At 44.8% G+C, this 14,132-nt stretch overlaps 1 protein-coding gene across 4 annotated transcripts in view; it reads right to left on the reverse strand.

Moving 5' to 3' along the window:
* Window positions 1–14,132, reverse strand: part of TP53BP2 (tumor protein p53 binding protein 2) — a 642,763-nt gene that overhangs the window by 154,304 nt on the left and 474,327 nt on the right. For all 4 annotated transcript variants that reach the window (XM_069608638.1, XM_069608637.1, XM_069608636.1 and 1 more), the window contains exon 13: window positions 3,859–4,637. In XM_069608638.1, the coding sequence (XP_069464739.1) occupies window positions 3,859–4,637 (779 nt within the window). The remainder of the gene's footprint in view (window positions 1–3,858; window positions 4,638–14,132) is intronic.

Raw genomic sequence — 14,132 nt, forward strand, 5'->3', positions numbered from 1 at the left:
GTAGCCAGCGGTCTGACGTTATTCCCTCCCATGCCGGAAGAAAGGATGTTATCCGGCCCCCGACCGGTGTTGCATGGGAGGGGACGCAAATCTTTGCGTCACTTGGTGTTGCTGGGGGCTTGGGAGCCTCTGGGGGTGGACCCCCGCCCTCTCCCCTTGCCCCTGCGCTGTCCTCTTTGGCTGTACTGCCCACTATTGGTCTGGTAACTGGTGGCAGGGTACTGTTGCTGCTGATTCTGCTTTTGGCGTTGACCACGAAAAAAGCGTGTGTTGCCATAGCCGCGTCAGGTAGTGGGCTTAGAGATCTGGTCAAGAGTTTTGATGGTATCGAACTCTTTTTTAGCCATTTCTAGAGCCTCATCCACCACCTTCCCGAAGAGATTTGCGTCTTCAACAGGTTTATTTATTAAAGACGCCTGTGTCTCCGGTTTGAACCCTGAGTTGCGCAGCCATACATGGCGTTTTAGGAGTATTCCCTGAACCAGGGAACGTCCCGCAGTCTCAGCAGCATCCAGAGAGTTCTTTACAATAGTTGAAAGCAGGCGTGTGCGTAGTGGTTCCGGCGCTTCTTCGGCGTCCTTGCGCAGTTTGGCCCACTGCGCGTCCGCGTAGCTAGCTAGCAAAGAATTGTTGTTCGCAATTCTTGCCGAAAAGGCAGCCGAGGATGTGACTCTTTTAGCAAGGGCATATAACCTCTTGCCCTCCTTGTCAGGTGGTGCCTCACTGGTGGACAGCGGCACCCCTGCCCTCTTCCTTGCATTAGTTACTACAAGGGAATCCGGAATGGAATGTCCCCTGATGTACAGCGGGTCTGAGGGTGAAGGAGTGAAAAGTTTTTCAATCCTTGGATTAACTCCTCTGATTAGTGCGGGTGTGGATAGCGAAGGGATGATTCTTCTCTTCACTGAAGCGAGGAGGGGAATGGTCTGGCTGACTGGGGGTTTCTCCTTAATTACTCTTTCCACAAAGTCTATTTCCGGAGAGATCTCCCCAGTGTCTAGTTCGAAATGTGCTGCTGCTCTGCGCAACAGGGCATTAAATGTGGGCTGATCGTCAATGGGAGACGTGTTTCTAACAGGTGAATTGTCTGGAGGATTTAGGTTTAGGACATCAGTGTCCGAATATCCTGAAGGGGATTGCCAGGGATGAGAAGGTCCTTCTTCTGGATTTTCTCCGAAGCCTTCTCCTACCATGTCTGGGCTGTCTTCCAGACCTTCCTCTTGGTTCTGTCCTTCATTGTCCACAAAATCATCCTCCTCTTCTCACCAGTGAGGTCATACACATTATGGAAGTCTAAGGCTATGTCCTGCCTTGGGTATTTGGCCCTGGGGTCCTCCTGAGGCCCTTCTCTTGTTCTCTTGGGAGTGGGAGGGTTCTGGGTGTTCATAAACCTCTCCATTCTCTCCATGCAGAGATGGAGCCTTTCCATGGTTTCATGGGGTACCCCTGAGCGGTCTAGCGGGGGAAAATTAGTGTTTTCTTGCTGAAAACGGCTCGACCTCTCCCACAACGTCGAGGAAAGTGTCCCGTCGCCCTCCGAAAAGCCTTCCGGTGTGCTGGGGGTCCACCCGACTGAAGGGGGTAGTCCCTGTTTTTCTTCGGGCTTTTTCGGCGTGTCTTTCGACCTTTGTGTAGCGCTCGACGTGTCTTTCGGCGTACGCTTCTGGGCGTCGGCTACAACGATCCTCGCCAAGCTCTCTGTGACTGCTGTTCGACGTTACGGGTGTCGAATGTTACGGGTGTCGAATGTTCGGCGGCGGCGTGCGCTCTCTGCTGGTGCGCGCCGGCCGATGGTTTGGGGGCGGCGTCCTTATTTGCCGAAAGCCCAGTCGCTGGTCGCGGCTGCGAGAGGGGCTTCGAACCCGAACGGTCCGAGGAGGGCGCCGGTGTAACCTGCGTCTCCTTGGGCGCTGATGCTTTCTTCGTCTTTGACGAAGAAGAGCTATGGGTTGTGTGTTTATGTGTTGTATCGTGTGCGTCAGTGTCGCCGGGGTGTTCATCCCCATAAGCAGGGCGTGAGCCGAGCCCGTCGGGGCTGGGGACAGACGACGAAGAGCGCGAGCGCTCTTTAGAGGGGTGTACGACTTCCGTAGCGGAGGTCGTGTTATCACGTTCCTCGTCACTGTCGGTGGTAGCAGCGGCGGGTGAAGACCCGGCCTCCGATATAGCGCAGGCCGCCCACCTCTTGACCCTACGGTCTTTTAGAGTCTTTGGCTTTAGAAGCCAACAAGCCGAGCAACCCTCCTCTACGTGATCGAGGGGCAAGCAGCGGTTACACCGTGAATGCTTGTCCTTCCAAGTAAACTTGCCCTTACAAAGTGGGCAAAACCTAAAGGGTGTCCTCTCCATAGCCGAGGCAATAAAGTGTGATAACTACCCCAAGGGAAAGGAAGGGGAAAAGGAAAGGCATTCTCAGAAAAAGAATCAGAGATGTCCCACGACCCCACTCTCCCTACTGTATTTGGCCTGCGAGGCCAGGCCACGTGTTCGGCAACGCCGACGGATCTTCTCCGCTCGTCCCCTCCGTCGAAGATCTTGCTCGGCGGAGACAGCTTCCCACTGCGTCGAGGGAGGGATCGATATATTACATTTTTAAACAGGAAAAAACGACCAAAGGTCGAGGAGATGGAATCTGCAATGTCTCTCGAGGAGCTCCGCGTAAAGGCGACCAGTAGCTGGGCGGAAAAAAACAATCTGAGGGACCTCGACGCGTGAGGGATTGTGGGTACAACGCACGTCACTATAGGGATAGTATTTCAGACACGCCTTGTCGACGTCCCTTTTCGACTACGAAAAACAAAATGCAATACTCCGCAGTGACCAGTGGATGTCGGACCTATGCACAGCATGTGATTCTAAGCAGATTAACAAACATCAGAAATATATATATATATACACACACACATATATATATATACATATATATATATCTCCCTCTCCCTCTCCACTTGCACTCTGAATGCTCACAAGGCCTAGTAGGACCGCCTCTCTCTTCCATTGTTATACTTGCCTTGCCTTCCCTTCCCCATGTTGCCTCCCTGATGCCCTCTAGGCGCTTTGAAACACAATTTACTTGATATATAAGCGGCTTACAAATGCACAATAAGTAAATAAAGGTAGCAGGGCCTCTTCCTGCATGAAATCCTTGCTGCATGTATTTTTGGATGGGTGGGGTCAGCTGGGGAGGGGAGTTGAGAATAAACGGGAGGACCAGTGTAAAGTTGGAGACTATAGTTAGGGAATTGTAGCTCTTTGCTACTACCAATGTACTACCGGTGACTGGAATCATTGGAATTCAGGGTCTAGAACGATTTTATCAGGAGGAATTTAGAACGTGGGCACTTCAATATCCCATTTGTTAAGAACATTCGCTCATACTGAAATAACAGAAACCTGCTAACCTTTAATCCCTTCATCACTGCAGAATGAAGCATAATTAATGCTAAATATGCAAAAGAAATGTATATCACAAAGAAAAGGTAGTGAATGTAGTGCAAAGAAAGTAACATACTTTGCCAGCTGCCGAGGGGTTGATTTAACGGATCTGCATGAAATGACCGAATGCAAAAGTCTGACTACCAAAAGTCCGACCTTTTTCTTCCTCTTTTTTCCACAAATATATATGTGGGGGGGGAGACCCCCCCACCTTACCCCTATACATTTTAATTAATTTTACCCCCCTACCATCCTACATATATATGTATATATATATATATCTGCGGAAAAATGGGGGTCAGCCATTTGGGGGGAGGGGGTCAGACTTTTTGCCCTCTGTCATTTTGCCTATTCCGATTTAACAATCGGAAATGAAAAGGAAAAATCAGGTTTGCAATCTTTACCTGAAAGTGCAATACTTACAGGAGGTAAGGAAAACTGCCCAGTGATCTCAGGCGGGCGCATACTGAAGGAGTCTTCTGATATACTTTCTGGTTCTCCAGAGCATGGGTACGGAGGAGGAGGATAGGGAGGATACTCCTCAATGTACACTTCAAGCGGTTGCAGCGATTCTTGACTCTCCTCTTCTGTAGCAGAGGGCTGAGGTGGAGCTTCCTCCGGTATCCCTTCAGGAATGCAGTCTGGACCAAGAACAGGTGAAAGCAGTTCTATCTCTTCAGGCATTACTGTTTCAGCTTCAGTTACGTAGACTGTTTCAGGTAGAGGAGGAGGCACATCTATCTCAGCTGAGCCCTCAATCTCAGATCCAGCCCACACAGGAATATTTGGATCCTCTGTTGTGCTGCCAGAATCATGTGTTTCCGTTTGTTTTGGAGCAGAGATTGTCTCCATTGCAGCAATTGTAGTTCTCTGGTACAAAAGTTTCTGAATGTTTGGCCCATTGGGACCCTCAGGCTCTGTAATGGAGCTACGTTTTTTAAGTGGTCTTGGGGCATTGGACAGCTTTTTCCGTAAGGCCTCCAGGTCAGCATCACTCTGATTGCGATAAGGATTGGATAGGAAAGGGAGAAGTTTGGTTGGGCTGAGGGGGCGTGGAATTCTTTCAGTTTCAGGGTTCTCTTGGGCAGATGGAGGGGTCTCTGAATCAGGGTCTGGGCTCCCAGGCTTACCATCCACAGCAGTGTTGTGTGCCTGCTGTTGATTTTGTGCCCCTGGTCCAGAAATGACAGGCTTTCCGTACACTGGAATAAAGGAAAAGAAAAAAGAATTTCAATTATGAAAGCGTTAGTAGTGCAAGTACAAGAAGAGTCAACATTTCTAATAGATGGTTCATATTCAGAGAATGTAAGAGTGATCTGTGGTTTCAACCACATTTACTTCAACCACCTTTTGTTTGACTCTTGTTGGCCGTATGATCCTCAACCACATTTATATTTACAAATATGTTTGAGGAACTACCAGTGGGAGGGGTTGGCAACAGGGGTATGGTTAAAAGGAAAATCATACAACCAACAAGAGTCAAACAAAATGGTGGTTGATGAAACCACATAGAACCAAATGTAAGGGCCTTCACTCCGACATTTTTGCAGCTCCAGCTTTAAACATTTTAGGATGCCAACGATGAGGGACTTTGAAATCTAATTCAGTTTTTTTAAAGTAATGAAATAGTACTGTAATGCTTACAGCAGGTACTCCAACCCCATAGCTCTCCCTCATTCACAACCTGTACAGAACCTAGTACCTAGCTGCAGGCCAAGCCATAAAATGGCTCTATGTTGTGCAAAAACAGCTTTGGAATTTAGAATCCTCTGTAGGACTTCAACCCTTCACAGCCCCAGAGTTCCCGTTCCCTACATTAACAGCCCCATTGGGCCAACCAGCAATTCCTATGTTTTTACGTCAAATGTTGACTTAATAGCAAAAGTACATGCATGTGGGGATGGCAGTGTGCAAATTGTGAAGGAGAGAGTACTATGGACTAAGAGTAGCTGAATCACCATGAAGGTAATATTTAATTAGTCTTATATCCCACCTTCTCCCCCTACCAACTTGTTGGGACAGAACATTAATACTGGGGAGGAAGAGGCAGCATGTGTCACAGACCTCAAGCAAATGGGTTAATGTTAAGATGGATTTGCCCTTTCCAGCTAATCGCCCAAATGAAAAAAAGATGAGGCTTCTGCGGATTAGGCAACCTCAGGTTGAGAAGATGACCATGGGAGTCACCAAGATCAGGCAGCGAAAGGTGATCTTCAAGGGATGAACAAAGGAGCAGGTCCTGCACAACTTCCGTTGATGCAAGAAGGCTGAAATTGGCGGAGCAGATGCCTTGTAGTACAAGATGAAGATCCTCCAAGGATGCATTCGGAACAGTGTTAGGGAGAATTCTCTGTTTAGGCTGAATTTCCCTACCTAGTGAGTCCCCCAGCAGCTTTGCTGGATTTCTGGGGTTTCTTTTTTTCTCCTGCCAAAGTGAGACTCTTTTACCCTCACTCTTGGACATGTTGAAGTGTGTTTTCTTGGTTAAACCTTGTGTTGAATGGGCTATGGGGTCTTTTACTCCATAGGGCCTCATGTATTTTTGTGATGTGGGTTACACAGCACCCTCTGTGCCGTGACCCAGGGGTGTCCTAGGGACTCCCCAACATAGACTCCATACCCTGGGACTGACTACTGTCTCCCAGGGCATGTAAAGTCACCAAAGACTTTGCTAGTCTTGAATCCTGAACAGAACCAGTACAAACCATCATATTGTGGACGTACTGGCTGGGGCAATTCGATTGCCCCAGGGTCTGTTAGTCGAGGGGGCACGTCTCCGTCCCCCCTGATCGAGTTTTGGCTGGTGGCAGTGGAAACTACTTTTTATATTCGACCGCGAATATTTCCCTATGGGATTTCCCATTGTTTTAGGCTAACACATTTAATTATTTATTTACGGTAGCCTTAAACATACCGCCGGTTTATATATTTATTATTATAACTCCGGTTGGGACTTTTTGCCAAAACTTGATTCTAAAATGGTGTTGGCGTTCGCCTCTGTAACTCTGACCCAAAGTGGAGCCCTTTGTTCCACTTTTGGCGGGCTTCTCCACAGAAGCCCTCCAAAGTGGTGCCACTCTGTCTGGGGTACTTAGGAGGGGTGGAGGGGGATTTAGGCACCCTGGACTGAGTTACCTTGGTAACTCAAGTCGCACTCCGTCCTGATTGGCCCAAGTGGTGAGCCGGCCGGCTCATCACTTAGCATGTTTGAGTGACAGCTAGGCTGGGTGAATGGGGGTTTGCTGCATAAAAGCAGGGCTTTGGGGACTGGAACTTCAGAAGTCGCCACAGGACCAAGAATCCGACGAGGGAAGAGCTGAGCCGACCTGCTTCGACGACACCACCCGGTGGAGCCCTGCTGAACCGTCTCACCACTTTTCCCGACGACCGAGGAGAACTCTTAACGGAGTGGCTCCTTCCCTTGACTGGTGGGGACAACCAGTTTCCACCTTCTTTCCGCTTCTCGAGGTATCTCGTGGCCGCCTTGCCCGTGCGAAGCACCCCGGCAACCGGAATACCACACTTTTACCCCTAACCGCGAAAGTCGGTACAACCCTTTAACCGGAGGACTCCGCGGCTGGTTTCTTCCCGGGCAGTGCAACGACCTTCTTCTTCTGCTCTTCAGCGAGAACTTCTTCTCCCCTGACCGACGTCGAGCCTTGCTGGCACTGCCTGGAACAACTGCCACCGCCGGAGGATCCTTTCCGCTTAAGGTACCGTGTTCTGCCTGGCTTCCCTTGCCACCGACTGTACGGGGTAGTTTTAGCCCCCGGCTTTCGAACCTGGGAGTGCCTGGGACACCCTGGCTAAACTTTCTAAGCCACTCTAAACTCTTTCTAACTCTTTGCAAGACTTTGAATCCCTACGAACAGTGTGATCTTGGGCACATTTTCGCTCCGGCTACTCTAAGAGTGGGCCCTGCCTAGTGACTTTTGCTCACCTGTGACTTTGTACTTCTTTGAGCCTATTGCAAGTGTTCTGGACCTTAGAGTGGTGTGTTTAACCTATTTCTGTTTCTTTTATCCCTTTCTTGAACCTACTAGAGTGTCATCTAACGTTAAGCACTCACCTCTGTTCGAATTATGTGGTGTTAACCTAGAGTTGTCTAGATAGGAGTAAGGGTTGAAACTGCTTTCATTATAACTGTGTTTGAAGAGTTTTTACTATATTTTTGCTAGAGTGATTTCAACTTATGTGTGTTTAATAAATAAATAACTATATACTTTTGAAACCAAGCTCTGGTCAGTGTTTGCTTGTGCTATTGTATTTGAGTACCTATGGTGTATACTTTACATACTGCCTAACTCTTCTTGAGGGAAGTCTGACTGCTCAGCCACAGCTACCAAGTAAATCTGGGTGGTGCGGACTGCTACCAAGTGGGTTTACTGCTATACCTGTAGTCTTAAATCTTTTGCAGTGTTCCCCAAGGGAACTGCACAGGTTTCTGCCTAACAAACAGCAATAACTGCAGCAAGGTAGCCCATGAGAGAGCTTGTCAGTCTAGGGGTGGTCCAGGTAAATGTCTGAAGGCTCTGAGGCACAGATCCTCAAGCAGGGGTCAAGACTGGTTGCTCCCACAGGTTGATGCACCAAGAAGGGCATTCTTGAGGTCAGTCAGAGGAGCAGGACTTCACTAGAGTTGGTGCGGGTCAGCTTCAGGGGTCATCCTTGTGTTGTCTGTGGGCTGCTCTTTGTCGTAGAGGACTCGGCTGCAACAATGATCTCATGAATGGCTGCATGAGTCTCCCTTTTATCCAAGATTCAGACTGGAGGCACATCCAGGTCCACCAGTGGTAAGCACCTGCACCATTCAAACTGGCAGTGGCTATCCAATCACGGATAGCCACAGACCACAAGATTTGGCCAGCAACAGATATTCAGGTACCAGGATGTTTACTGGGACCATATAGTCCCAGCCCCTACACCAGGACACGCACACAAAGCACCTCCCTGCCCAGGAAAGCAGCAGCTTTCCACTGGAAAGGGCTTCCCATATATGGCATTTCCTGACTCGAGAAGGCAAGAAGAAGGCCAAAGAACAAAATAGCGAAAGGACAGGCTTATACCTTGTTGCACAGCTATCTATGGGTGTTGGCCACCTTTAAAAGACCTTTGCGGTAAATGCCAAAGTGCACAAGTAAATAGTATAAAAATATAAACCGTCATACGTACACTCTAAGCATATTGTAAATGTAACCAAAAAGTCACTGTAGCTAAAGCTACAAGCATAGCAAGAGTCCTAACCACACCTCACTTTAGGGTGATGTATGCAATTGTAACAGTTCAAGAAATTCACTTAGAGACAGTCTCAGTAATGATAGCCTTATGGATTGATCAGTTTTCCTATAAGAATTAGCAAAAAGACAAGGGAAGCAAGGCAGAAGACTTTACTTGCCTTTAAAATGTCAAGCTAGAATTCCAAATGAACTAAAAAGAAAGGGTGTCCCATAGAAGTCTATTGGAGGAAAGCAACAAACAACATTTTTTCTTAACAGTCATTAACAGTAAAGAGAAGCCCATGAAAGCAAAATGGTTGATGGTCTACCAGTGCGAAAAAATTGTGTGCACCCTTCGTGAAGTCAAAATTAAAAGCACAGCCACCACCAACCTATTCCCTAAAACCAAATTACACTGGCACAATAACTCTAGGGCATAAATTGGGTGTTTGAGAGGTAAGGTTATTTGTAATTTCTCTATGAACACTTGTCTAAATGTATTGGAAATGTTAGAAGTTCAGGTGGCAATATTTAAGCAACCACGTCACATTAGGATTTGCAGGCTTTAGGAACTTCAAGATCAGTTCTAGAGAAGTTTTACTTTAAGCCCTGTGACCAGGCTCTTCAGGCCTATCTTACTCCAAGTAAGAATATCCACACACTATATTTTTATGGGAATATAACCTTTATGTAAGAAACAGCAGAGAGAAAAAGCAATACATTTAAACATAAGTAACTTTGCAAAGCAGAAGCCACAATGTATCAGGTAGGGCAGAATTAAATTTTTTGGGCTTCAGACGTCTAATTTTATGGGACCTGTTATGTAAGAACTAGTGCAGTCCAACAGGTGTGGGACTACACAAGACTTATCTGCTTGGCATTAGGTAACCCACCTTTTAATATAGGCCTGTACTACACAAGTTGGTAGTGTGACTGAGCAGCCAGGCTTATTTTAAGAGGGGTAATGTGAGCTGTAATATACACAAGGCTTAATTAAGCATTCTTTAAAAAGCCTTATCTGCTAGTAACATTCAATCTAAGATGGGATTCACTTTTTAAAAGACAACAAAAGTTGGTAAAGACTTTTCTTATGCCAGCACATGTTCCAGCACACGGAGTGACTTCATTAAAGGTCGCCATTGCACTTTTTTCAGTTACCACTTCAGTTATTGAGTTAAAGAAAGGAAAGGTTAGAATAAGATTTAGAACATACTTTCAACCGTTTGTAAAACAATTACAATCTCCTAAAGGGAGGCAGGTAAACTTTCATCCCAGCAACAATAGTTAAAACCTATGAGGGAACAAGTACTACCAAATCCGGTAGGTTCAGAAGAGTGCCTTTAGGGAGCCAGGACAGCCAAAGTCAAGGGACAAAGTCAATAGTTCCAGCGATATCTGCAGTACATAATTGCCCTCCTCGGATCGGATCCGAGCACTGTCCTGTGCTCGCCTATGCAGACGATCTGATCATTATGGACCATACATTCAGCAGCCTCTCTAGATCGGCCAATGCGCTCTGGGAATACGCACTTAAAAATGGTTTGGTTATTAACAAAGAAAAAACCCAATTAATGGTATTCTCGGCAAAAACATTCGCCAGACCCAAGCTAGTCATCGAGGGGACTGAGATAAAATACGCCCCCTCATATAAATATCTGGTGTGGAGGTAGATGTCACAGGAGAATATACTAAGTGCATACAAGCTCGAATCACCAAAGCTGCACAATTAACTGCATTAATCCATTGTTTTGCAACAAAAAATTGTGGCTATACTATGTGGGGCGTGCGTCAGCTCTATCTGCAGATTTTGGTCCCTATGGTCACACATGCTGGTCCCGTGTTCATTTGTTTTTTGGATTAATGCCCCTCTCCATTGTTTTCGTTGCCAACTGTTAGAGGGAGCCTTGAACTTTGATTCCTTGTGATAAGGAGTCTTTAACACCTGAAAGTTCGCAACAAGGCAAGAATCGTTTAGATTAAAGCTCCGGCCTTTCAGGCTATTCTTAAACAAACAGATGGACGGGCTATCAGCGTTTACGGTTTAGTAAACCGGCCTGTGCTTTTCAGAATTAGGAGAATGGATCAGCTATAAACAGTGGTTTACAATCATCCGGTTGTTCACTTTGGGGCTAATTAGAGAGTAGGCAACCGGCAGACGGCCAAATCTATGGCAGTGTTTTGCTGCTTTATTTATTTATTTATTTTCTTATGCTAGTTAGACCATGCAGTTGGGTGAGTTACATTGGTACTTTTAAGATTTATTTGCCTGTTTACTCTGGAATCATTCTATACTGTGGAACCCTACCATGATCATAGAAACAGTATCTATTCATTAATTTACTAATTTACTTATTTATGCAGATTCGTTTTGTCACGTTCGCTTTTGTCCAACTGGGGAACTTACAAGCCCTGTGGACCGTGGGATCCAGTGTTCTTACTAACACTACTATTATGCTGGAATTTTGAACTCTACCTGTGTTGTCTTCTTGTATGCTACGCTCTCAAAGTTCTGAACATACACATTGGGTCATCCAGGTGAGCCGCCCGACTCTAGTTTTTAATTTTGAGCTCTAGCTTACATACATTTGATGTACAAGTGGTTTGTATTTGGACAACCAATCCTTTAACAACTTTTGGATCTGGTATTTTTTCAGTCACCTATAGATCCAGCGATTGCTTTAGCCCTTATTTCTTACTTTCATCAATTGTTCTTTACACTGTAGCTTAGATTGTTTTTTCCGACTCTTTTCCTTTTGGGCCCTTTCGTATCGGGACCATGGTACAACCGGACAGCATGAATCTACTTGATTTCCCTGCCTCACTTGTTCTCTGGAGGAATTTGTTGAGTAATTTTATTACCATGTACATTATAAGACAATTAAAAATTCTAACTGTATATTTATACCTTGCGTTGCAGATCCAATTTGTTTGAGATTATTCATTGATTTATTTCATTGAATGTCACATGACTTGTTGAAACCAATTGACATGGGAGAGTTCCCACTTGCTGCACTTATAGATCATCTACTTTTTAATCAGTATGTAACTGTTATTCATGATGTGTTTCTTTCTTCTTCTTCTTTTTTCTCTTCCACACCTTGCTTTAGGTGAAAAATGTGTTTACTTTTAAAAATGTGTAAACATATAGAAGGCAAAAAAGTTTAACTACACCTGGGTACGTTCAGAAAAAAGATGAACAATCCAGAATCTATGAAATTCAAGGGAATGCTATGTCCTGACGAAGATGGACATCACCTGCATGTCTTGCTAGATGTGTTATTTCCATCGAAACTACTATTTTTCAATGGTGCCATGTTATTCACATTTATTATTTGTTTTTTCCTTCTTCATGACACCTTAGTAGTTGACGCACAGCATCCCATAGTTAGATTTTAGTGTGTGTGCTTTACTGTTTTGTTGTTTGGAATTTAATATAATTTCTTTCCATAGTTTGGTCTTTTGTGTTCCTGATTTGATTATTGAAATGAAACCTTCTTTGTTTGGTTTTCTGGACTTAATATTATTTTGACTGCATTTTTGATATTTATTTGATTGTTTATATAATTAGTCTGGTCAGAGCGACTGGGGGTCCCCCACTTGAGTGATTCCCTTCGCTCGCTTGGGGCACCGCCCACGGCATGCCCAGATTAATTCTTAGGTTTCATGTGATCAACTGACTTGCAACCTTTCGCAGCAGTCGCCATTTGACATTAATATTTCAAACAGTATGCACCTTTTTAGTCAACTGTAAGATACAATTTTGTATATTGTACTAGAGCTTTAGACAATTTAATACTTTTTTAGACTATTTGTATTAAATAAATATAACATTGCAAATTAATTGTTTGTTTTATGTGTGATGATCTGTTGGGCAGCTGGGGGAGCCTCTTTCCTTGTCTACATGGTTGAATGATGTCCTTTGAATGAATTTTCTGGCCTTTCCGTTGGCTTGACCTCCATGTAGTATTATTTGTTGCTTCCCTTCAGCCAGCGAAGTAGGGGAAACCCATTGTTTGTTTTGCCACATATGGATTGGAGGCACTAGTATACACCAACTAAAGTTGGCTCCAAGTCATTGAGGGTAAATTTTGGAGGCGGATACTGGGTCTCCCCCAATGCATCCCTATGGCGATACTGAGACTGGAACTGGGCTAACCTCCCTTAAAGCTACCATACTTAAAAAAAGAGCTGAGATCTATTCTAAGATGACTAATCAACCATCAAACCTCTTACTAAGATCACTGCTACAAGAAATCTCTAGGGAGGCGACTCACTATCAGCTGAAAACCCGTATGGAAAATCTGTATAAGGAGATTGGCTGGATTCCAGCATTAAGGGCTGTAAGTGACGTATCGAAGAAGGCTCTTTCCAAACGAATAGATCTATGGGACTGGCTCGAGAACTATGACCATCTGAGCAAACTTACGAAGTATCAATTTATACAATACAGACTTTACATATCTATCTGAAACCACAGCTGTACTTCAATCTGAGTCCCTCTGGTAAATCAAGACGCTTCCTTCTTCTGCTGCGTCTCGACTGCTTACCGGTACTGGCAAATAAATGGATAGACCGTCATCTACCCTCGCAGGAAAGACACTGTCGAATCTGCAAGAACGACTCCATTAATGAAACAGATATACACCTCTTAACAGCTTGCCCGACCAAGCTTAAAACCCATGAACTATGCTATGGGGAAGTGGTCCATAATTTGGAACACATAAAAGAACCATGGTTCTGGTATCACAGCCTGAACTCTACTTCCATAAAAACCCACATAGCTATATATAGCATATGGCTGAATAGTGAGAAGTCTCTTGCTATTACCATCTAGCGTATCCAACACCTCCATCTTCTCATAGAACACTGGGTTAGCAGATTATGCCCTCCTTCCTATGATCTGAAGAGTTCATTATCATCCTTTAGGGCTTTTGGGCATGATACTGAACCTATGAAAATAATTTATCTGCGGACATTTTGATTTGGGGAAGGGAAGGACTCAGAGGGAATAAACGCATTGAATTGCATGTATGTGATCGTATAGGATTATCAAGGTCTCATAATGCTTTTCTTTTGTTCTGTTTTTTCCTTTCGGATAATCTACTACTTTTTGGAAATCACATATTAAGAACTGCAAGCTTTTAAGAGAGGTCTTTACCTTCCCAACCTAGTCTGATTCTTTTTGATTTTGTTTTTTAAATTTCTTCCTAATTGTATTCTTTTTTTTTATTGCTTGTTTAATATTTTCTTTTACCCTTCTCTCTCATTTTATTGTATATATGTGTAAAGTTTATATTTAAACTGTCTCACATCATTAAATAAATCAAAATCAATAGTTCTGATGCACTTCATCTTAGATAAAGTCTTGACAAAGTCAGTAAGTACTAGGCAAGATTGTATGCAGTACCTTTTGGGTGCACTACAATAACCCTGACCTCCTGGCAATAGGAACCCAACCTTTGGTATAAGTCTGTACTACAC

Source organism: Ambystoma mexicanum, chromosome 4q (assembly GCF_040938575.1).
Source record: "Ambystoma mexicanum isolate Mex_15411 chromosome 4q, UKY_AmexF1_1, whole genome shotgun sequence".
In the NCBI taxonomy this organism is placed as follows: domain Eukaryota; kingdom Metazoa; phylum Chordata; class Amphibia; order Caudata; family Ambystomatidae; genus Ambystoma; species Ambystoma mexicanum.